Below are 27675 nucleotides of genomic sequence, written 5' to 3' on the forward strand. Positions count from 1 at the left end.
ATAATATTGGTATTCATAAACTAACATGTAAACTACCTTATAAAGACCTAATTATTTGTGGTGTTTACTTAAGAAGTTGGAGTCAGAACCAAGTACAGAATAGCCACCACTCACTTGCATTTTAAGAGCTTGAGACACACTCTCGCATGATTCAAAGCAAGGTACATAAAAGACCCAAAAAAGATGAAGTAAGATCCCTGAAAGTTTCAACAATGCTAGGCTTATAAGATTTTGGAGGTCTAAAAGATGTAGAAAGATTCAAAATTTTGCAGTACTCCTTTGATGGTGTATCACATAGTCTGTAAATACCTACCTTTCCCCATTTTTGAGTGGGCAACAGGGAGTGGAAAGCAGTCCAATAATACAAGTTTAGCACCAACAAGGATTTAAGCCTTTAGGGTTAGCCACTCCCATTTACAATTTCAGGTTACAAACTTAGTTTATAAAGTTAAATACTTGCATGAATGATTTCATGTATTGATTATGTACTTTAGCCCAAGCTACAACAACCAAATGCCCAGGTAACAATAACAAACATCTCAATGCCTGCTAATCATTTATATAACTTTTTTCCCCTTTTTATATATTATATAAAATAATTAATATAAATATATAATAAAATTATATAGGATATGATAAATTTTAGTAAGTCTCAACCTAATCTATTTAACTTAAATAGACTTTTTGAGAAGTTTATGTCTGATTGTTTACTAAAAAGGCCTGAGTTAATCATTTATAGATTAAGTATTAAGCCCTAATAAGTAGCTTAACTATTTCCACCCTTATAAATTGGTTTAAATTTGAGTCAAACGAGAAACACTAACATCCTATGGACATAATATTAGGAAATTTTATAATAGAAATTTGGTTGATTGATTTTTTAGAAAGTAAAATGGATTTTTACTCAAATAAATCTGCTTAAACCAAATTTTTGTGACACTATCTGATTTAATATCTTAATAAATGATAGTAAATTTATATTGAAAAATAATGGATATTTTTTATAAATGAAAATAATAGATTTAATACTATAAGAAATTGTTATCTTAATTATTAACTTATTAACCTTTTCTTATTAGTACTTATTTTCTCTGGGTAGTATTTGTATTGAGATTTGCGCTTTCTAGAAATTCAATTTCATCGAAGTCATTTGAAACTGGTGATATTTTAGTCTTCTTTCACAATCCACTTCGACGAAATCATTTATATATTATGATGTTGTTGATTTGAATTTTCTGTTGTAGTTTCAATAATAATGATAAGAACAGATAAATTTGTATTGGTATGGGAATCAAATTTTAATACACGCAAAAGTATGCAAAGACTAAGCAGATAGCATATTAGGAATTATGGTGCATATATTACATAATTAGACAACTTATTGGGCTCATTCATTTATTCATTCATTCGTACAACTTCCTCTAAAGGGTGCATCTAATTAAACACCTAGCATATTATGTAAATTCATTTATACAACTTCATTTTAGGCCAAATTAAGCATACATATTAATTTAGTGTATACAAAAGCAGAAAAGATAAATACACCTACCTTATAGCCCATTCCAAAATTGGTATGCTTTAAAATATCTATATAATGTATTCATAATACTGGCTTCGATTTCGATTTCTGTAGTGATATTTATTGAGAGAGACAATAATAAATCTTGAAAAGGATTAGTCCTTACCTAAAAAGGTGAGGGGATACCCTTTAAATAATATTAGCATTCATAACTTAATATGTAAACTTCCTTAGGGCTAGTTTGGGAGTTGAATTTTGGAGGGGAAAAAATGGAAAGAGAAGGCTTGTAAGTCATCTTACAAGTGTATTTCATGACTCTCAAACCTTCCATTTCTCTCCAAAATCCAACTCCCAAACAAGTTCTTATAGAACCTGATTATTTGTAGTGTTTAGTTTAACTAGTTGGAGTGAGAACTAAATATAGAGTATTCATCACTCACATGATTTTTAAGAGTTTTAGACACACAACCACATAATGCAGGCTTCAAAGCAAGCAAGGTGTATAAAAGACCAAAGAATATGACGCGAGATCCTTGAAACTTTCTATAATGCTAGGTCTATAAGATTTTGGAGATCTAAAAGTTGTAAAAAGATTCAGTTTTTCCAATACTCCTCTGATGGTGTACCACATAGCCTGAAAATACCTACATTTGCCCATTTCTGAATGAGGCAATTCACCAACATTAGTTTAGCGCCAACATGGATTTAAGTCTTTTGGGTTGGCCACTCCTACTTAAAATTTCAGGTTACACACTTAATTTACAAACTTACATACTTACATGGGTTTCGAGTATTCGTTATGTACTTTAGCCCTTGTTACAATAACCAAATGTCCAAGTAATAATAACAAACAACTGAATGCCTTACATAACTTTCCCCCTTCACATATGTTATATAAAACAATTAATATAAATATATATTAAAATTAAATAGGTCAACATGTTAAGTTTAATAAACTTTTTAAGAAATTTGACCTAATCTATTTAAGTTAAATAATTTTTTGAAAATCTTTGTCTAGTGTATTTACTAAAAATGTCATACCTAATATATCATAGACAATGTACTAGACCCTAATATATGGCCTAACCTATTTCTACCATTACACATAGGCATAATTTTGAGCCAAACAAGCTTATGTGAGAGAAACACTACGGATGTAATATTAGAAAACTTTATAATACCAAATTCGGTTGAATGATTTTTTCGAATCTAAATTGAATTTTTACTCATAAATATGCTAAAATCAAATTTTAATGCTGCTATATAATTTTAGTATCTTAATAAACGATGGTAAATTTATATTGAAAAATAAAGGGTATTTTTTATATAAATAAAATAATAGATTTAATACTTTCAGAAATATCTATGAGAAATTTTGTGTTAGATTTTTTTATTGATTGGTGAATTACCAATCCTTCAAGGACCTCAAATTTCATGATCTCACAAAATAAAAGAAGATTACAAACACATACTTGGATCCACATTTATAGATATTTTCTTTTGGTATATCATAAAAGTATTGGTAGTATGATGATCTTCCTCAACCAAATCCTGAAATTCCTTAAGGGACCTTTTGTTTTGTCTCCGATGAGGAGAAAAACAAACTATTTGTGATTTGATGTGTTAGAATCCATAATCATTTCTAATAAGTTAAAATATAAGATTCTCATTATCCCTAATGTATCAACTTAGGTATCCACTTATTAAACTCATATGAGTTTTATAAGTCATACATGTTGTTTATCATTATACCGCTTATTTTATAATCCTTTAAATACATAATTAATATAGTTGTATTAAATTTACAATTCCTAAACATTAAATAGAAATTATAAATTTCTAACAATCTCTAACTCGGGCTTAATATTTTTCTTGAAATAATTATATCATATATTATTTAGGTGAACATCTATATGCTATTTATATTTAGACTTTCCCGTAATATAATCTAGCCAATCTTATATATCAACTATGGAACAACCAGATTCACATCATAATCAAGCATGATTTGTCATGATGATCACCATATTAACATACTTAATGATATAGACCAACTATGGATGGATAACATGGAAATTTCATACAATATGAAGTCAAACATGTCTATCTCAAACTAGTCTTACTTTAGCCTTTAGTGAGATCAATCCAAGATCTTTAATTCTAATACAATAGTTACATAGAAAATATATAAGTTCAAAATAGAACAATAAACCGCCAATTTTATTATGCTTAAAACAAATACAAGATGTCCGAAGTAGACTAAAAATCTTGACATTATAGAACTCCTATTGTTATCGGAGTACAAAACTGTGTACTTGTTGTCACAAGAAGTTTTTATGGTCTTTCAATGCCATTGACACACGTAAGCCAATGACAAAATTCCACAACCATATCATATGGTTTGATATCTCAAAATAAGTCATGAACTCCACAATCATGATTGAAGGAGCTATGGGTATCTGTTCAGTTGACTTCCAAGAGATAACACCTTCAACCAACATAAAGGCATATCCAAATGTGGAGCGTTTGCGGTCTTGACATCCATCAAAATTGGAGTCAGAGTATCTAATGATCTCTAAATTTTCAAACTTACAATTAGTGAGCATGTACTCCTTTGTCCTCTTCAAGTAATGCATCACACGTTTGACTGCCTTCAAGTGATGCATTCCAGGATTGCTCAAATATCTTTCCAAAACTTCTGCGACAAACACTATGTTAGGCAATATGAAAAATTGAGCATAAATTAGACATCCTAATACATATGCATAACGAATATTTTGTATCTCATATCTTTCAAGGTCATTTTTGAACCATTGTTTGAGACTAAACTACTCTCGCTTGGCTATGAGGATATCTACTGCTTACTATCTTTTATGCCAAATCTATTTAGGACTCTATCACTATAGATCTTCTGTGGAAACCTTAACACACCTTGAGAGTGGACTCTTAGTATCTGAGTACCTAACACAGAAGAAGCTTCCTCGAGATCTTTGATTTCAAAATTCTTCATTATAAATCTATTGGTCTAATATAATAGTCCGATATCATTTGTTTATATTGAACTTATGGTACACACAATCATTAAGCTCATTTACATAAAACCTATTCGAGGTAATAAATTGATGGAACTTGTGATACCATTGACAATAATCTTCTTTAAGGCCATAAATAAAAATCTTTAATTTATATACCATAGACTTTGAGTCAATTGACACAACTTTTTGATTGTACCATATAGATTGTTTCTTCAATGTCACCATTTAGAAACATAATCTTGATATCCATATGATGGTGCTCCAAATAGAAATAAGCTACTAGTGTCAATATTGTTCTAAAAAGAATCTTTCGAAGATACTAGAAAGAAGGTTTCTGTATAGTCAATACATTCTTTCTAATAGTAGCTTTTAGCAACTAGACAAGCTTTATATATATCAATATTAACCTTCAAATCCTTCTTGATTTTGAATATCCATTTGTAACCAATAAGTTTCACACCTTCCGACAATTAGACAAGATCCTAAATGTCATTATCATGCATAGACTTCATCTCATCTTTCATGATATCAATTCATTTTGAGAGTTAAAATATTTCATAGCTAGCTTGATAAACTTTGAGTGGATCATCCTATATTAAACCAATGTTTTCCTCATGTACTTGAACAAATACAAGGATTGTATTTCTCCTATCTCTAGTATATATCTTTAGTGACACTTCCACTTCTTGTGGTTGTTGAACTTTCTTTATAGTACTTCAGGGATAACATCTTTGTTGTCTTGTTTTAGAATATGGTCAGAAACAATATTATTTTCTATTACCGAAGTTGTTCCTTGGATGATTATAAGTACAAGAAATTGTTCAAAGTTAGTAGCATGTTCATCATCAAAGACAACATTTCTTATTCTCTTCCTTCCCAAACTCAACTTCCACAAGAAACCTCACATTCCCATATCAAAGAAAAGTCTTGAAGTGAGATCATAAAATTTATAGCCCTGAAAGATTTTGCATAGTCAACAAAATTACAACTAAATTTTATTAATCCATGTTTATTTCATATGGTCGATAAAGTCGTGCCCCAATGTGCAAGTGTTTACTGTTTGGTCTTTTACTAGTCTAATGCTCATTGGGGATTTTGTTAACTGCTTTGATTGACACCCTATTAAGGATATAAAATACGGTCCTTAAGACTTCTCCCCAAAGAGACTATGGTAAGGAGGAATGACTAATCATATTTCTACCTAATACCATTGATGCTAGGTTGTCCTCAACATTGTTCTCTTCATCTGTCATACATACCATAATATTCACCACCACTATCATATTTAATAACTTTAATTTTCTTTCCTAGTTGCAGTTCAAGTTCAACCTTAAAAGACTTGAAAAGGTCCAAATATTGAGATTTCTCATGATAAGATATAGGTAACTATACTGAGTAATCGTCTATGAACGTAATAAAATAATATTGTTCATTCCAAGAAGTCATAGAGAAAGGATCATATATATATATATGTATGTATTGAAAGTGCAAAGTGTCAAGATAGCACTATTAGCTTGCCTATCTTTTGATGAAGACAAGGATTTAGTGAAAGCTTAAAGATAACTCAACAAATCAACATGCCAAAGACTCAAGAGCTTCATGTATAGACTAGAGTCATAAATAGAGTATTCATTAGTAGTGTTAGATATGTGTCTTAGTTAGTGAGTCTAGGTTAGGTAAACCTAGATGCAAAGCTCACAAGTCCTAAAAACTATCATATCATTTACATGAGACATGTCATCTAGATTATTATTTTTTTCATACATGTTATTTGTGCATCTTAAGCATCACATAATGGTAAAATATGTATAGTTGATAAGCATGACATATAGGTAGTTTACCTTTTAATCTCTTAGATAAAACTATGTTAGTTAATCGATTAAGCAAGGTGTTAATTGATTGGCGCTAATCGATTAACATGAAATCAGTTTTAACAAATAACTGAAAAACAGAATTCAGTTATTCTCAACAGCCCGTTAATCGATTAAAAGAGCACTTAATCGATTAACTAGACGTCTACCAACTTTTCTATATAAACTGTGTTTTTACACCATGCTTAATACATTCATTCTTTCATTTTTAGAATTGCTAAGTTGCATATTTTCGTGCTCATTGTATGTCATATAGGCAGAGAGAATTACATGTGAGATAATATCATGCTTAGAGATTAAAATATCATCCAATTGCACGTGATTAAATGTGTTCATCATTCTATCTTTTCTTGCATGATTCTTTCATTTCTTTTAGAGATTTCTTAGGGTAGAAATTACACGTTTCTGCATGATTCTGATCTTATACATATTGTTGATCATTTTTTAGATTTGTATAGGGTTTAAAGTTGGTCTTTAGTTGTAATAATTGAGCCATATTGTGCTTCATAATACTATGATTTTATGTTGTTTTTGTGATAAATAAAGTCGTCTCTTGGTGTCTTACCACCAACGAGATTTTGTGAGTCTTCACTAAGACTTAGAGGTCTTGAGTTTAGAGCATACTCTTGGCTGGGGCTAGATCGTAAGAAAGGTTTTCCTAGGCGATTAGAGTAGTCAAACCAATGTAGGGGTTCTAGGAATTCAAGAAGGTAGCATCTAAGGTCTTGTAATTGGAAGTGTGTATGTAATATACATTGGTTTCAATTTTAGTGAAGAAATCTCCTAAAGGGGAGGACTGGATGTAGTTTTGCAGTGGACTAAAAAACGAACCAGTATAAAATCCTTGTTGCAGGCTGCTTCTTACTCTTATCTCTTTACTTTTTCATGTTGTTTTAATTGCCTATTTTAGCTGATAATTTGAATATTGTGATTCTACTATATAGTGATTAATTATGTTCAAATATATCTGCTATATCATTTCTGTAATATCAGTGAGTGGATGTGCAATCAAGCCATTCAACACTATCTATTTTGTGCGATTTAATTGATTAAGCCAGTGAGTTAATCGATTAATTGAACATTTTTCAGAATAGGGCTTTGGTGCGAAAAGCGGTATTTGGGAACTGCGACACCTATTCAACCCCCTTCTTGGTGTATTCTGCCACTGATACCTAACATGTATTACTTTTAAGACATCTTTAGCTCTTTCAACATCTAATTTCGTTTTCCTTGTTTGATTTCCCTTTATGAATTCAACACAAACTTCAAAGTCTTATAAATTCAAAGGGTGTAGAATTTTATCCGATACAAGTCTCTGAATTCTTTATTTCGATATATGATTTAAAATCTTATGTGATAAGCTGATTGAATTCTCATTTAACTTATGATTTGTAGCATATTAATTTGTTTGTAGTATTTTATTATTGGAACTAAGAACAATGAACATGTAACTATTATATAAATTAATAATTTAGTAGAAACTAACTTTATTATTTGCTAATTAACAAGAAAAACGAAAATTTTCAACCTAAAAATATTAATTAAATTTCGCCTAAATGACGGTACAATAAGTGCATGTTTGGTATAGATGAAAGTTAGTAGTTTTTGATTTTTTTTAAAAAGTAAGCTTAAAGTTGCAACATAAGTAGGTTTGGTAACTTATCTAAATTAATAACCCAACTTATTTTTGTAGGAAAAGAAGCAGAAAATGGAAGCTTCTCCACCATGGATTGTTTATTTCAAGTTAACTTATTTTTCCTATTAAAATATCAATTCTCATTTTACCCTTATTTTCAAGGTTAGCTCCCCTCTCATTTACTCTTCCACCATACTACATATTTTAAATATGTGTAATGTTATTTTTAGATATTGTTATTGATTTTTATATTATCTTCTATTTTAATTTTTTAGCCTTTGCAATGAAGTAATAAAAGTTACAACTATTACGATGATATAAAAAATGTATATTTAACAAATGCATGTCTTTGAGTAAAGTACATATATAATGATAAATATAAAAATGTATATTTAAAAAAAATGTAAAAAATAACCAAAATAATGACCACATAAGAAAAATAACCTCTTATTATTTTATGTAATTTACGCTATAAATAAATAGCCTTTGTTATGCAATATTAAAAATTAAAATTTTTATAGTGAAAATATATCTGATGATAAATATTAAAAAAATGTATATTTAAAAAATAATGTAAAAACAACCAAAAAAATTATAACATAAACAAATAACCTCATACCATTTTCTGTAATTTACTATCAAAAAATAAGCTGTTTACCTTACCCAAATAAAACAGATTAGTTTATATTCAGTTTTTAGCTAAGGTACTCATAATAAACATATTATAATCCAACAATTTATAAATTGGAACTAAAAACATAATCTATACAAAGCACAATAAAGGTTTCAAATAAATCCAAATAAAATCTAGATCTTAAACGTATTCTAAAAGTTCCAGTAGCCTAAGCTACAACTCTTTTGCCATCGCCTACAAAGATTAATCTTTTATAATCACTTTGATGTCGCCTCCACATGCAACTGTACATAGTGCTACTTATTGGAGTAGTAGCACCAGAGGCTACACACAATGTATCATTAGGTACAAAAGCTAAATTAACTTTAGAACAAACTAGAGTGAGAAATTTACAATTTTTAATATGCCATATGGCATATTTAGGACACTCTTTCTTAATGTGCCATTGCTTCTTACAGAGGTATCATATAAATTCCTCATCACTCTATAGTATCTTTTGCTAAGAAGGCCATATGCAACACCTTTATTATTCTTTCTTTTCTTAATTTTAGAGCTCATAGTCAAGTGAGCATTTCCAATCTTATCTCTTTGCACTCTATCTCTTACACAGTGAAATATAAGCTTATTAAAAGACTATTTGTCATTCTGAGTGTTATAACTCATTTTGAGATGCCCAAAATGTGTAGGAAGCGAGATGAAAATTAAGTGCACGAGCCACTCATCGCAATGCTCTAACTTAAGTGACTTGATTTTTGATGAGATATTAGACATCTTCAAGATATAATCCTCTATGTTCCATTTATCATTATACTTCATGGAGATGAGTTTAGCCAAAAGGTTAGCTGTCTCCATCTTTTCATTTTTGGAAAAGTATTGTCCAATTTTTTCAAGGAACTTCCTTGTACTTTGATCCTAAAAATAGAGTCCTGAAACACTTTTGGAATGAAGTGTTTCATGATCATTAGGCATGTTCGGATAGAGCATTCATACTTCTCAACTTTAAACTCATTGCGATTATGTACAGTAGAAATGAGTTTTATCATATCAAGTGACTGATCTAAAGTTTGTCCTAAGATTGAGATGACAACTAAGAGGGGGGTGAATTAGTTGTTAAAAACTATGATAGATTTTTCTGCAAATTTCAAGAGTTAACATCAAAGAAAAAGTTATGCAAAAAAATAAGCAAGTAAATGTAAAGAGATGAAGGAGAAGAGAGTACACATGTATTTTATACTGGTTCATCTTCTTGTCCATCGAAGGCTACGTCTAGTACTCTTGCAGCACAAGAGATTTATTCACCCCGAGATTATAATTTCTCACCCTGAGATTTCCTTGTAACTTTATCACTCTCTAATACCTATATCACTTTTTGGAAAACACCCTTTCCAAGTGAATCTATCCCCTTTCTTATCACAACCTTGTGAAAGAAAGTAATTCAATACTTTGAATGAAGAAAATGTTTAACTTTGGCAATGGATTGCCTTTACAAGATTTTGAAGTTATAAACTCTTGCAATCCAATAACTCTTGGTATAATTTAGTACTAATGCTCATAAGGTTTGAATAACTTGCAATAACACTTAAGACAAGTTTAAAAAACAAGTCCTGAAAGTTATGAACAAGTTGCACTAGTGTAGAACAAGTATTTCAGAAAAAGTATAGTAAGTTATATCTTTGTTTTTCATGTTGTATATGAAATTAGTTTCAATGCCTTTATATAGAATTTCCAATGAACCAGAATACCTCTATGAAAAGGTAGAAATTGTTTGGAATGAAACCATTTCGTTTGGGTTAAAAGTTGTGTAACAGCTCTCAGTAATCGATTACTTTATCGATGTAATCGATTACCCAAGTAGTTTGTCCAATTGAGAAATTTATTTTTACATGCAGTAATCGATTACTGAAAAGGTGTAATCGATTACCCAATTGCTCTGTCCAACTGGGTAACTATTTACCTTATTGTGTAATCGGTTACCCACATGGTGTAATCGATTACCCTGATCAACTTTTGTTGGATAACTCGTTTCTTACTCATGTAACCTGTTATTTATTCACAGTAATCTGTTACTTAGATCTAGTAACCTGCTTACTTAGTCACAGTAACCTTTTACTTAGTCACAGTAACCTTTTACTTAGATCTAGTAACCTGCTTACTTAGTCATAGTAACCTGTTACTTAGATCTAGTAACCTGCTACACAATATTTTGAAAATTGTTTTCATTTATACTTATGTTTATCAATTTTAAAAAAAATACTTTTGATCATTACTACTAAGTGTAGAGTTTAGAGTATAAGGATAGAAGTACCTAAAGACTTAGAATCTAGAAGAACAAAATAAAATTAATAACATGTTCACATATAAACAAGCAAGTCATGTAGTGTATATAACAAAACATGTTCACATATAACAAGTCATGTAGTATATATAACAAAACATGTTCATATAATAGACCCATAACAAGATACCAAATACTACATCACTTTATAATCTTTGGATAAAGAAATTAATTCATAAATGAAACTCTCAATGCAATGATCAAATATGAATAATTAATTATGTCAACCAATAATCTTTCTTTCGACTTACTATTATTCACATTAAAATATTTATAATTGTTACATAGAGTAGTAGAACTCTTTTCTATCATAATTATCTTAATCGCATGCAAGACCAAAATCTTTTATGCTATCTTGAGAAGGTATGTTACAGCAAATTGAACTGAAAGTCTTAATATCCAAAAAACTTTCTTTTCCTTTCACATAGGATGTTAGACGATTTTTCCTAAAGTTCAAGTTACAATAAAATACTTTAAAAAGTTCAGGATAGTAGGCTTTTGATTCCTCACAGAAATCAAAGAGATCTTGTTGCCTAAGAAGAGTAGGGAAATGAAAATCTTCAAACTCAAAGTTACTGATATTACCATACTTAGGAGCAATGATGGAGCGTCCAAGAAAATGTTTTAAGAATGTTTTGTGTTGAACATCATTTGCAAGAAGACGTGCCAAATCCCAAGGGTTAGCCTCAGAAGATGAAGCTTCTTACTTTCTTTGAGGCACATCAGTATCTTACTTCTGAGCTTTTGACGATGAGGCCATTGATTGCAGTTTTTGAAAAGTTAGGTTTCGAGATTTGAGAGATTTAGGGATTTTTGATTGGGGCCATTAAACACAAAATCTATGGAAAATAAATGTTTAGAATTCAAAATATGATATGAAACAACTCAAAAATCACACAAATGGGATCAAAAATGAAGATTTTAGGGAAACTCTAGGGTAAACACGATAATGAGGGTTTGAGGAGGAAGAAGAAGTGTTTGAAAAAATGAGGAGGGAAACTTAAATAATGCCCAGAGTAATTGGTTACTCACAGTGAGTAATGAATTACTTAACATAAAACAATTCCCAGATTTCAAACAAACATCTTAGGTAATCGGTTACGCAGGTGGGTAATCGATTACTGAAGCCTGCTCAATGTTGTAATCAGTTACTCTCTAGAGTAATCGGTTACTGGACACAAAATTTTGGATTTTCAGGCATACTGATGCATGGTAATCGGTTACTAAACATATGTAATCGATGACATACCCATGTATTTGAAAATTTTGAAAAGATTTAAGCAATTTTAAATACAAGTAGATATATTATAAGCATAATGAAGCAAACATATAACCATGAATAAGCATTTAAGATAAGTAAGCTTCATCAAGTATGCTTAATTCACGTCTAATTTTATAGAAAGTTCTTTTACCAAGGGTTTAGTGAATATATGTGCTAGTTGGTCATGAGTATCAACAAATTCTACAGATACATCTTTCTTTTGGACATGGTCCCTAAGGAAAAGGTGTCATATGTATATGTGTTTGGTTCTAGAATACATTACTGGATTCTTTGGGAGATATATAGCACCATTATTTTCACATTTTAGGGGAGTGCATCCTAAGTCTAAGCCATAATCTCGTAATTGTTGTTTAAGCCATAACACTTGGGCACAACAACTACCTGCTGTTATGTATTTTGCCTCAACAGTACTTAGGACAACACATGCTTGTTTCTTGCATGACCACGAGACCTGTACATTTCCTAATATATGACAAGTACCACTTGTACTTTTTATCTCAGTTTTGCATCCAGGAAAATCTGAGTATGAATATCCAACCAAATCACATACACTTCCTTTTGGATACCATATTCTAATGTCAGTTGTGCCTTTTAGATATTTAATGATTCTCTTGACAACAACTAAATGTGACTCTTTTGGTTTAGATTGACATCGAACACAAAAAAAAAACACTTAACATTATATCAGGTCTGCTTGGTAGTTAAATAAATTAGGGATCCAATCATACCTCGATACTTTGATATATCAATGCATTTTCCAGCTTCATTTGTATCAATGTATGTACGAGAACCCATAGGAGCAGTAATTGGCTTGCAGTCATCCATTTCAAATCTTTTCAACAAATCTCTATAGTATTTGGATTGACTCACAAAAATACATTCCTTGAGTTGTTTTATTTCTAATCCAAGGAAGTAATTTAGCATTCCCGTCATAGACATTTCAAACTCTCCTTGCATCATTTTGCTAAAATCACTACACAAAATCTCATTAGTAGAACAAAAAATAATATCATCTATATATATTTGAACAAAAAGAGTATGATAATTTATTTTCTTAATAAAAAGTGTAGTATCGACCTTTCCTTTGGTAAAACCTTTTTCAATAAGAAAGTTTGTTAGATGATCTTACCAAGCACGAGGAGCTTACTTTAATCCGTAAAAAAATTTCTTTAGTTTATACACATGAGAATGATGTTTGTAGTTTCAAAACCTGGAGGTTGTTCTACAAAAACTTCTTGTATATAACCATTTAGAAAAACACTCTTTACGTCCATTTGATATAACTGAAAATTTAAAGAGCAAGCATATGCAAGTAGCAACCAAATGACTTCAAGTCTAGCAACATGATCAAAAGTTTCATCAAAATCTATTCCTTCTTCCTGATTGTATTGTTGTGCTACCAGTCTGACTTTATTTCTAACAATAATTCCATTTTCATCTAATTTATTACGGAATACCCAACGAGTTCCTATAACATGCCAATTTTCTCGTCTAGGAACAAGTTCCCAAACTTCATTTCTCTCAAACTGGTTCAACTCTTCTTGCATAGCAAACTTCAATTGCATCATCAATCTTGGAAGGTTCTATTTGATAAACGAAAGTCATGTTTAAACAATCATCATTTAGCTTTAAATGAGTAGTGACACCCTTACTTATATCGCCAATGATATTGTCAATAGGATGGTCTCGATGAGTTCTCAATTCTTTAGGTAAATCAGAATGATAATACTCTTCTTGAGAAGATAGAGTATCATCCATTTTCAAGTGCTCAATATTGGTTGTTGTTCCTTTAAAGGGGAACTTGGCAAGTCCTCTTCATCAAGATTTAACCCATCCTTTATAATAGGATTGGTTTAATCAAAAGATACATGAACAAATTCTTCCATGGCTAGAGTTCTTTTATGAAGATTCTATAAGCTTTACTCGTAAGAGAGTAGCCTAGGCAGAGTCCTTCATCAACTTTTGCATCAAACTTGTCTAATTTATCTTTACCATTATTAAAACAAATCATTTATAGCCAAATACATGCAAATGAGTAACCTGTTTCTTAGATCTAGTAACCTGCTTACTTAGTCACAATAACATGTTACTTAGATCTAGTAACCTACTTACTTAGTCACAGTAACATGTTACTTAGATCTAGTAACCCGCTACACAGTATTTTGAAAATTGTTTTTATTTATACTCGTGTTTATCAATTTTTAAGAAAATACTTTTGAGCATTAAGTGTATAGTTTAGAGTATAAGGATAGAAGTACCTAAAAACTTAGATTCTAAATTCTTGAAGCTTTGTCTTAATTGTCTTCATAAGTATTCTTCCTTTTATTCTTTTATGTGATATTGGTGTCTTCATCAAAACTGTGTCAAGGTCAGGAGCCAGATCTTCTTCACAAATTTGTCTCATGTACCATTGGATATTGATAACTTAAGTAGAAACATTTGCAGTACTAGAACAAATATTTAATCTAGAAGAACAAAATAAAGTTGATAACATCTTCACATATAAATAAGCAAGTCATGTAACAAAACATGTTCACATATAACAAGTCATATAGTATATATAACAAAACATGCTCATATAATAGACCTATAACAAAATACCATATACTACATCAATTTATAATATTTGGATATAGAAATTAATTCATAAATGAACAATAATCAAATAAGAACAATTAATTATGTCCACCAATAATCTTTCTTTGGACTTATTATTATTCACATGAAAATCTTTATAGTTGTTACATATTTATCATCACAAATATTTTATTATTTGACAAAATCAAGTCTTCCTTTGGACAAATTACAGTACACATAAATAATATCATACTAACATCCATGTGATTTTAACCAAATCAATTTCAACAATAAAAATTACTTTACCAACATATCTCATTAATTAATTTAATAAGGAAATTGCAAGAGACAAGGAAAAAAGTTAAGGCTTATGATCCATTAATACAATTTGAAAAGACATCATTTTAGATTTGATCACTTTCCTAATTAATAATTCTAATATTATAATATAATTTCAAATTAAATATACTCAGACATAGATTAATAAACAGAGAACTAACATGTATATATATTTGATTAAATTAATATATAAATATACTTTCAAATAGTACCGATATATATATATATATATATATAAAATAGCTTCAAACAATAACAATATATAGAGAAAAACGTATCTATTAATGAGTTTAAAAGAGTATCATTATATCATCCATCTTTCATATTTAATCATTATGAACTCTCTTAAAATAAAAAATAACCTAATTTAATGGTGAATGATATAATAATTATGTATAAAATTTTACACTAGTAATACATATATATTACACTTATATATGTAGAGGTTTGCTCAAATACATCTATTATGAAAATTGATTTGATTAATTTAATATCATTCACCATTCAGTTTTAATTCTCATCTACTATTAAATTGAAGTTTTAAGTGTGTATAAATTTTTATACTAAAAATGTATAAATATTAGAGCCATTGGAGCACTATGAGTAAATCTTTCTTCACACATTATTGTTAGGGGTGTCAATATGGGCATTGCCAGCGGGCCAGCCCGCATTGCCCGCAAAAAATGCGGGCAGGGCATGGTATTTTTGCCTGTTAGCCCGTATTGCCCGGCCCGTTTGCCCGTTTTATTAGCGGGCATTTTAAACGGGCTCCGCTGGCGGCCCGCGGGCATTAAATTCTACACTTTAAAATTTTAATCCAAGACTTTATTATTGCTTGGTTATTTTATAGTTATTATTGCAGACTTGTTAGAGAAAATTATTATCTAATATGGTTAGAGAAACATGTTTTGAATTATTATTATTATAGAGACTTTGAATTATTGTGTAATGTGGTTATGTAAAATCTATTAATTTATTGCATAATGTACTTGATAACTTAGCATTTACCATTGTTGCTTTTTTAATGTAAACAGGAAAATGCCCGCGGGCGGCTCGTTAGCCCGTTTTAAAACGGGCAGGGCATGACTTTTTGTCCGTTAACCAATTGCGGGCATGCCCCGCCCGCTTAAATTATTGCGGGCATTTGCGGGCGCGAGCTAAACGGGCTGGGCGGCCCGTTTTGACACCCCTAATTATTACCCACCGGAAAGGGAAACAATTGCAATCTCTTTACTGATATTGGTTGCTTTCCACTTTCCACTTTTTGAAAGGTGAAATTATTTCATACCCACCATTAATTTGAAATAAACATGTGGTAGAGATGTGTTTGAAGCCATTAACTCCGAACCATTTGTCCTCATTCAACCAAGTATATTATGTGGCTTCCATGCTCTTATCTCTTAGGAAGAGTCGCGGCAACTTCATATTTCCATTCTTATACACAACTATAAACAACCCCACTTGACTTAAATTATCTCCTATATATAATGACCACTCACATAATCTAATGTTTCATACAATACAATTCGCCAAACACCACAACATATATTATAAAGTCCCATTTCCATTTGCATAACACAAATTACGTTTGTTGTTGCAGTCTCCACTTTATAGTTCAAAATAAATTCTACTTAGTTTCTTTTAAGGTTTGTGCTATTGTAAGTCTAGCAAGATGAGGAGTGACACACAATTTGAGCGTGTACTTGGATATTTTGATGAAGATGGTGATGGCAAAGTTTCACCCTCTGAGCTTAGGCACAGGCTGAGTATGATGGGAGGGGAGCTTTTGCTGAAGGAAGCAGAAATGGCAATTGAGGCATTGGACTCAGATGGTGATGGGTTTCTGAGTTTGGAGGATTTGATTGTGTTGATGGAATCAGGTGGAGAGGGAGAGAAGTTGGAGAATTTGAGGGATGCTTTTGAGATGTATGATACAGGAAGGTGTGGATTTATAACATCCAAGAGCTTGAAGAATATGCTTAAAAGAATGGGGGAATCCAAGTCCATTGATGAATGCAAAGTGATGATCAATCAGTTTGATTTGAATGAGGATGGTATGCTTAGCTTTGAAGAATTCAGAATTATGATGCATTGATGTGAAGGTTGTATATATGTTGACTATGGGTATGGTATAGTTTAATTTTGCGAGGATAACTTGGATTTGATTGATTCCTTTTCTAAATCACGTGTAAATTAAACTCTTTTTATGCTTTGCAAGACTGATTTGTAAATTATGTTTTGCTGCTTCTCAATAATAATTGCACTTCCACCTAAATTACATTCTATTTTTTGTTGGACATCTGAAATTAAGTAAGAAAAACTAAAACATATGGGAAAGGTCGATCTGTATAATTGTTAGAACTTTAGGCTTTGTTTGTGAGTTATGAGGGAATGAGAGGGAGAGAGATTAAAGGGTTAGAAAGGAGGAAGAAGGGAATGAAAATGGAAGACAATCCCTTCCCTTATTTGGGAGTATAAAATTTAGATGGGGACATTAAACTAATGATAATGTAAGAATATTTTTTATTTTTCCTTTAAAAATGTAATTAATAATGAGAAATTGAGAATAATATATTATTATATAATATTACTAAAAAATTAGGTAATTTGACATTTTATTTTCAAAAAATCCCAAATGAAGGAACTTTAAAAATAGACACATGAAGGGTTCTGGAGGGTTTGAGAAGGGATGACTTTGGAAAGTCCTCCAAAACCATACTCCCAAACAAAGGGAAGAGAAGAGAAGGAATGACTTTGGAAAGTCTTCCCTTTGTTTGAGAGTTGGATGAAGGAGAGAGGAATGTTTTAGAGGATTTCTCAAACCCTCCATATGTCTATTTTTAAAGTTCCTCAAATTTAGGGTTTTTTGAGATAAATATCAAAATAGCTAAATATGTTTAGTAATAATATATAATTATATATTATTGTCAATTACATTTTTAAGGAAAAATAAAAAAATATTCTCATATTATCATTAGTTTATCACCCTTTATCTAAATTTTATATTCCCAAACAAGAGAGATAATTTCCTTCATTTTCCCTTCCCTTCCTCCCCCTTCCTAACCCTTTGATCACTCTCCTTCCCTTTCCCTTCTAACTCCGAAGCAAAGCCTTAGGGGGTGGAGAGTCCCAAATTCTCAAGTCCTTCAGATATCACAAACTTAGCTTAGACATATAATATGCCATCATATTTTATTATTTGTAGATATGTTGAAATCGAACGTCCCAATTTCTCCTCAACAACCCACAAATATTTTGAAGCACAATACCAATAAGATCCAAGCTAATTTGCACCTTATCGGTAATGATATGGATAACTTCAAGGTAGTCCATTCTCCAAAATAACATGGCGATAACCCAACTTTCAAGCTAACTCAAGACCATGTTCAATCGCCAAGAGTTTAGCTTGGATAGAGGAGCCAATTCCAAAATTATCACTGAAACCAGATTAACCAAAGACCATCGTGATTGCAATAACACCGCGTCCTCTGACATGAGGATCACACAGACTGCAGCTACCATCCACATTGAGTTTAACCATACCAGTTTTCAGAGGACATCAATGAACACTCGACATAGATTCTTCGATCATCATAGACTCCATAGTGCACAATCCTAGTCAATATGGACAATCCGAGAAACATAAGATATATCCCAAGTCACATTATCAAATACAATATGATTTTTCCACTTCTAGATCCACCAGACGCTCGCTAAAAAAACGTCCATTAGGGAATCTAGAATAAGTTTCTATCCAAGATATGAAAGACTGGTTGGTCTAAAGTTACTTTGATAATATTTTTGATCAGCAATGAAATATTTATTAATCAATAGATAAATAAATTAGGAGAACACGTGGTACTCATATACACATAATCCCTAAAATTAATAAAGAGAAAGTAAACTTGAGGGGTTACTCACCCATTCTACAAATGAGAAAGAGAAGAAAGGAAAACAAGAATTGAGAAGGCTCCATGAGTGCAAGAAAATAAGGTCCATCACTTCATCATTATGGAATCTCTTGTTATCAAAAATAACTTTGTTCCTTATGTGCCAAATAGTCCAAATTATGACAAACCATTGAGCCACCCACAACTTTTTTTTATTGTTCCTCAACCTTATAAAGTTTTCATGGATTAAAAAAGAGACTTGACTTCGTTAGGAATAATAGAAGAGAAACCAAAACTAGAGTAAAACCTTTTCCAAACAAGATATGATACAAAACATGTAAAAAACAAATGATTAGTATATTCTTCCGCTTCACCACAAAGAGAATAAAGAAGGTGGTCTTGATCATTTAGTCCACCTCTATGAGCAAGATTCACTTTAGTTGGTATCCCATCTAAGACAATTTTCCATACTAGGCACCTCATCTTTGTTGGAACAATACACACCCAAAGTCTTTTGAAGAAAACAAGTTTATTGCTCCCTTCCACCTTTTCTAGAGTTTGATAAATATTACTCACTGTGTACTATCTAGTTGTGTCATGAATCCAAATCCATGAGTCATCACTATGTTATTTAGGAGTAGAGCCATGGAGGTGGCTTAGAAGCTCTTCGCATTCCTCTTCTTCCCAAGTGAACAAGTTCCTTCTCCATATCAATTTCCACGACCAAAACGCCATTACTCCAAACACCCAAGGAAACAATAGTGGCCTCTTTATCCAAAGCCACCTGAAACAGTCTAGGAAAAGAATTTTTGAGAGTTTCACTCCCAACCCACAAGTCAGTCCATAAATGACCATATAGGCCACTATCTAAAGATCTGTGAATACTAACATTAACCCAACCACAACCTATTCCTTCCTTAGTCTAACGAAGAGACCCTAATTCTCTCCACCAAGAAGAGCCCCTTCTAAAGAAATCTAAATCAATGTCTCTTGTACACCTTAAAAACCCATCCTGATACCTTTATTTTAAGACTTTCACCAATAGAGAATTACCCTCACTTAACATTCTCCATATCCACTTACCTAACAAGGCCAAGTTTTAATCCCAAGACCACCTTCCTCTCTAGGTCTGCACACTTTCTCCCACCTCACTTAGTGAATCACTTTTATCTCTTCCCCCTTCCCCAAAGGAATCATCTCTTAATTTTGTCAATCACATTTATAAAAGAAATCAGGGCTTTATAGAAAGAAAAGAAATAGATAGGAAAGGAACACAATACCGACTTAATAAGAGTTATCCTACCACCAAAGGAGATGATCTTGAGCTTCCAAAGAGAGAGATTATTTTTGAACGAATCAATGATAGGAAGTAGAAAGCCTTTTGGGATTTGCACCCACTGGAATTCCCTAAAAATTGAATGGGATGGAGCTAACAACACAATACAACTTATCCACTACCTTCATGACAAAGTCATAACTCAAGTTAAGACCCATGAAACAACTTTTATGGAAATTAATTTTCAGCCTAGAAGTCAATTCAAAGCATTTAAGAATATTTTTCAACACAATAATATTATGTTCAGAGTTCTCTTCAATCAAAAGGGTACCATTCGCATAATGAAGATGAGAAATAGGGACCGCATCCTTACCAAACTTGTAACCTAAATAAATATTATTTGACCCAACCGCTCTCATAATGCCACTATGACCTTCAGCAATGACAAGAAAAAGAAAAGGTGCTAAAGGACTACCTTGCCTCAACCCTCTAGCCATAGAGAACACTTTGGCAGGACTGCCATTAACCAAAATGGACACTGAGTTTACCTGAAGTAAGATTTTGATCCACACCCTCTATTTGTGGAAGATACCCAATCTCTCCGTCATATAAAGGAGGAACTTCCAATTCACTAAATCATATGCGTTTTCAAAGTCCAATTTAAGAATAAAGCTATCACATCTCTTCTTCTTCCTAGCTTGGTTAATCACCTTATTTGCCACCACCACACCATCCATGATGAATCTACCTTTGATAAAAGCATATTGACAATCATAAATCACTAAGTGGATCACCTTTTTAAGTCTAGTAGCAATCACCTTGAAAATGATCTGCAATCATAAATTACTAAGTGGATCACCTTTTTAAGTCTAGTAGCAAGCACCTTGAAAATGATCTTTTGGATACATCCAATGAGTGAGATGGGACAAAATTTGTTGAGACCCTGCAAACATTTTTTCTTTAGAATAAGAACAATAAATTATCCACCATATTAAACACATCTTCCTTAAGGCAATCCCGAATTATCCACCATATTATATCCTCTAGGAAGAATCTCAAACCTATAGAAATTATTCACCATATTAAACACATCTTCTTTAAGGCAGTCCCGAATTTTTTTGAAGAAAGTATAATTATAACCATGACGTCCAAGACTTTTATCACCATCACAACTCCAAAAGACATCCTTGATTTCTTAATTCTCAAATTTCGTAGTTGGGAAAGCATTATTCACATCAGACAGACAATTAAAATTAATACCATCAAAATAAGATCTTTTCTAGTTATTCTCATCAAATTTATCCTTAAAGTAGGCTAAAATGTAGTTTTTAATTTTGACTAGATCTTCTACCCACTCCCCATCAATTTCAAGACCTGTGATTTCCTTGACACTCCAATTCTTATTTATAGATAAATGGAAGAACTTAGAGTTAGAGTAGCCTTTGCAGATCTATCTCTGTTTTTCTGCCAAAGAAAATTATCCTTTTGTCTAGACATGACATCACTTTTTGTAAGGCTATTCATGCTACCTTTAGCATCAATAAGATTGATAGCCAACACTATATCATTAATTTGTCTATCCAACACCATATCATTAATTTGTCTATCCAGCATACCAAACCGCTCTTTATTCCAACACTTTAAGACCATTTTAAGTTTTTTTTAATTTCTCCTTAAACACAAGGATCCCTTTCCACTGATCACTAGATTCCTCCACTCATCAACAACAATCTGACCAAACTGCGGATTCGAGAGCCAGCAATTATTTGTACGGAACGGTTTCGGTCCCCAGTCTGAAGCGTCAATCTTTAAAAGAATCTGACAGTGATATGAGAAAGTCCTTGGAAGTCCCAGCTGAACCAAACTACCCCATTTGGCTAATCAACCATCATTTACTAGATATCTGTCAATCCTACTCATAGCCTTCCCATTGGAAAGATACCAAGTAAACTTCTTACTAGAGAAAGGTATATCAAAAAGCTCCATGTAAAGGATGTATTGCACAAACTCCTCACAATCCCTTCTATAATCACAACTCCCCATACCTTTTCTTTCATCCATTTGAATTGTTGAGTTTAAATCACCTATTATGCACCACAAATCACCGTGATAACTTAGCTTTGTGTTCTTAGCTTCATTCCAAAACTTTCGCTTACCATCCAAGTGACAAGGTCAATAAACATTCATAATGGTGGAAAACTCATTATACAATGCCCATTTATCCTTAACCAACACAAAGTTTGTCCCACAAAAGATTTCCTCAACTAAGAAGAAATCCTTGGCTTAAAGGCCCAATCAAAATTATTACCACCCACAGAGAAGAGCACACATTCCTGGCTATGTTCTGAATCTTAGTTTGTTCAATAAAAATGAAGTCTGGTTTATATTTTCAAACCAAATCTTTGATCACCTTCTTCTTCAATCTTTCCCCAAACCTCTGATGTTAATTGATAGCCATGGTAGTTTCTTGTATAATTAAAGAAGTATGTTAATTTTATGAGGTAACTAGTAAGTAACTCATGCATATGCACAAGATAATTGTTTTTCCTTTCGCATAGTTAATATACATATGTTTCAATGTTATTAAATAGAAATAAATTATATATATATATATATATATAGATATAGATATTAGTGACATGTTTACATTTGTATCATAATATATATGTTGAACAAAAATCAACTCAAAAAGTACTTACCCTTTTACATTGTAGTATAATATAGCAAATCTGCAATGTAAATGAATAGAATAAAATTAGTAACTGATTCATTAAAGGACTGCAAAAAATTACTCTAGTCATCATGAATGCTCCATTATTAAGAATCATATTATATTACCTTATATAATAGCAATTAAGAATATCTATTAAATACATATGAAACTATATTTAAAGAATTATTGGAAAAAATAATGAGTATATATTTATTTGATTATAGGTTCTAGAAAACATGTCTTCAAGCAAGGAGTTTTCTGGTGGAATGCAAGATTGGAGGAACGTATGTTCATATATTATTCAAGATTGGAACTATATACATGCTAGTTGTTTTGAATTGACGTTAGAATTTAGTGACAATAAATGGCCTAATGCTACTGAGTTTGATACCAATTATAATGGATGATCTAAAACCGCTAAAGTAAAAGTTTAAATTGACATTATTATATTCAATGAAATTTTAAATACATAACGTTATTAATTATTTGTGTAAAAACATTTGTTGTGTAATAACATAAATTGGATATGAGTTGAAGAATCTTACTTCATTAAATAGTGTAACATTACATGACATTAACATAGCTTGTATTTATATATTCAACGTTCATCATATAGTGGTGCAGTGAAATTAATTATAAATTGGCATAACATATGTAATATCAACCATGGACGGTGCCATGTATGTTTTAGGGAGTGCAAGTGCATACCCTGCCTTTTTGAAAAAATATGTATATTACAAAACATAATTTTTTTGTAAATGACATGTTTCATGAAAAACAAATAATCATTATTTTGTTAAATTATTTTAAATATTATGGATATGCATCTTAAGGAACTTAATAATTGTTTCTCCAATACAAATATTTTATTGCTTCTTTGTATGTTTTGTTTGAGTCTAACCAATTTATTATATATTTTTTATATGACAAAGTTGGTTGAAATTGTAATGTTTTATCTATGTGTTTCTTATTCAACTGTGTGAAGAAGATCTTTATTCCTAACATTGACACGATTTTTGATAAAGACACTAACATCACCAAAAAGAAGAAAATGAAGAATACTTATAAAGACAAAGAAGACAAAGCTTCAAGACAAATTAGTCTAAGTCTAAATATGTACTTTTATCCTACACTCTTGAATATATAATAGTAGTAATGCTTAAACTATTTTAAAAGAAAATTGAAACACTTCAATATACTCAAAACTAATAGGTTACTGCATCTAAGTAACAGGTTACGTGTGTGAGAAAAGAGTTATCCATATTAAAATTGACCAGAGTAATTCATTACTATCTTTGAGTAACAAATTACCAGTTTTAATGAAGTTGAATAACCGATTACCCACTTCCTGTAACCGGTTACTCTAAATCGAATTTAAATGCCCATTGGACAGAATGTTTAGGTAATCGATTACCCACTAGTTGTAATCGATTACTGAGAGCTGTTGTATCAAATTTTAGATTTCAAAATGAAAGGTTTTCATCCCAAACGAAATGTCTTCACTCCAATCTATTCCTACCATTTCATAGAGGCACTATGGGTGATTGAAAAGTCTACATAAAGACATTGAATCTCACAACACAAACACACAACTCATAAAATTTTCAAAAGCTCTTACACACATTCTGTAATTATTTTTCTGCACTTTTGGCAATTAGTTCTTAAACTTTCAAAGCTGATTTTTCCGAAGTTGCTTAAAGTAAAGTGTATCAAAGTTTACCAACTTATAAAGAACATTATTACTAAGTATACAAAATAGTTGATTGGATTGGAAGTTATATTACTTTCATACTTGTAAAGGCAATCTACCATTGTTGTACATTCTTTATTTTTATTGCAGAATAATTTCTTTCACAAGAGTGTGATAAGAAATGGGATTAGAATCACTTGTAAATATGTTTTTCCAAAAGTGAATAAGGATTAGAGAGTGTGTAAGGTACATAAAGATCTCGTGGTGAGATATTATAATTGCAACTCATAATCTTTAGAGAAGAAATCTCTTGTGCTGCAAGAGACTGGATGTAGCCTTCAGTGGACAAGAAGGTGAACCAGTATAAAAATCCTTGTATATTCTCTTATCCCTTATCTCTTTGATTATTTATTTTTTTAATTTCTACATATATTTTCCACTACACTTTAACTCTTGATTTTGAAGAAAAAATGACCATAATTTTAAGTCAACTAATTCACCCCCCTCTTAGTTGCAATCTCATTCTTACAATTGGCACTAGAGTTATTCTTGAGTAAGATATTTCAAATCTAATCCTATATCGAAGATGGTCTCAAGATCATTTCTAGGAGAAGGTTCCAACATCAACCGCCCTCCAAGCTTTGTTGAAGAGTACTATGACTTTTAGAAAATCAGAATGAGGATATTCATAGAATCTCAAGACTTGGACATATGGAATGCAATTGAAGAAGGACCATATGAACCCTTCATTATAATCAACAGCGTAAGAGAAGTAAAGTCCAAATCTTCATGGAATGATGAAGATAAAAAGAAGGTGCAATATGATCTTAAAGCAAAGAACATCCTCACATCAGCACATGGCATAGACGACTTCTTTAGAGTATCAATCTGCAAATCTGCCAAAGAAATGTGGGATACTCTACAGACAACACATGAAGGAACAGAGGAGGTAAAAAGATCAAGACTCAACACTCTTTCCCAAGAATACAAAATGTTTCGTATGAAACCTAGAGAGAAAATTCTGGATCTTCAAAAGAGGTTTACTCATCTTAAAAATTACCTTATTGCACTGGGCAAGGTACTATCAAACAGCGACTTGAACTTGAAGGTTCTAAGATCACTCACCAGAACATGGCAACCTAAGGTAACAACCATTTTTGAAAAGAAAAGTTTATCGAAAATGTCTTTGGCTGCTTTGTTTGGAAAATTATAGGAACATGAATTAAAGCTCAACCAACTTGACCAACATGAAGAGAAAGAAAAGAAAAAAGAAGAATATATCTCTTAAGGCGAAAGTAGACAAATATGAATCATCAGAAGATGAATCTGAGAAGGAAGAATTGAAAGACATGAGTCTTCTTGTAAAGAAGTTCAGCAAGTTCCTTAAAATGAACAAGAGTGGTAAAATTGGACAAATGAGAAAATTCACCAAGAACAATGACGCCTCCACTTCAAATAAAAATTTCACATGCTTCATATGTGGCAAATCTGACCATATGATGATGGACTGTGCAAACTTGAAAAGGAACTCCTTCAAAGGGAATAATGAAATGAGGACTGGACAGAGAGCCTACATTGCTTGGGAAGACAATGATACCAGTTTCGCATCTGAACAAGAAAATGAAGAATAAACACATCTTTCCTTGATGGCATCTCATCATTCTAATCATGAAGAGGTAAATAATACTCAACTATATTCTTCAAAAAGCCATGTTTCTAAGAAACAAAGTGTCTCAACTAAGATAAACTTTGAAAAATAAAGTATCCATAAGTTTAAAAATAGAAATAGTAAATCTAGGATAGATAAACATCAACCCATATGTACATATTGTCAAAACCATGGACATACACCAAATACTTGTAAAATTAGAAAATATAGTATACCTCTAGGTCATTTTAGATGGGTTGAGAAAGGTACTAACTATGTAGGACCCAAAGAATATTGGGTACCTAATAAAACTTAAATTGTTTTGCAGGATAATTTGAGAGCCGCATGCAACTTATGGTACTTGGATAGTGGCTGCTCAAAACATATGACAGGATAGAAACAAGTTCTTTGTCCTCACTCCAAGGGACAAAGGTTATGTCACGTATGGTGATAATAGAAAGGAAAAATTACTTGGAGTTGGTAGAATTGGAAAACCACCCTCAACAACCGTAGAAGGTATATTATATGTTGAAGGACTCAAGCACAATCATCTAAGCATAAGTCAATTATGTGACAAAGGCTTCCATGTGGCATTCTACCCAGATAAGTGCATCATCGAAAGTAAGAATTCTCAAAACTCATTGATAAGAGGATAAATAATATATATATGATTGACATAGACTTCTCTTTACCAATAACATGTTTAGTTGCTAATGATAATCATGATGCATGGCTTTGGCATAGGAGAATTGCTCATATACATATGGACCATTTGAATAAACTCATTAAGAAAGATTTAGTTGTTGGTTTACCAAAAATGAATTTTGTTAAAGACAAACTATGTAGTGCTTGTTAAATGGGTAAACAAACAAAAACTTCCTTTAAACGTAAGCATATGGTTTCTTCCGATAGACCATTGCAGTTACTACACATGTACTTATTTGGCCCCTCAAGGACAAAAAGTTATGGTGGTAACTACTATGCTCTTGTTATAGTAGACAACTTTTCGAGATATACTTGGACTATATTCTTAGTTCATAAGAATAAGACATTCAAAGCTTTTAACATTTATGCTAAAAGAGTTCAGAATGAAAAATCACTAAAAATCGCTGCTATAAGAAGTGATCATGCGGGAGAATTTCAAAACTCTTCATTCGAAGAATTATGTGATGATCTGGTCTCAAGAAAGATGAAGGGGGACCCTTAGAAGTTTCTTCAATGCCAGGTCTC

At 31.5% G+C, this 27675-nt stretch overlaps 1 protein-coding gene across 1 annotated transcript; it reads left to right on the plus strand.

The window, feature by feature from the left end:
- On the plus strand, nt 16640-27256 carry LOC109326280 (calcium-binding protein CML37-like). The gene is made up of 2 exons (XM_019558983.1): nt 16640-17333; nt 27246-27256. The coding sequence occupies exon 1, from the start codon at nt 16901-16903 to the stop codon at nt 17321-17323; it is 423 nt and encodes a 140-aa protein (XP_019414528.1). The 5' UTR covers nt 16640-16900; the 3' UTR covers nt 17324-17333; nt 27246-27256.

Source organism: Lupinus angustifolius, chromosome LG14, assembly GCF_001865875.1.
Source record: "Lupinus angustifolius cultivar Tanjil chromosome LG14, LupAngTanjil_v1.0, whole genome shotgun sequence".
In the NCBI taxonomy this organism is placed as follows: Eukaryota; Viridiplantae; Streptophyta; class Magnoliopsida; order Fabales; family Fabaceae; genus Lupinus; species Lupinus angustifolius.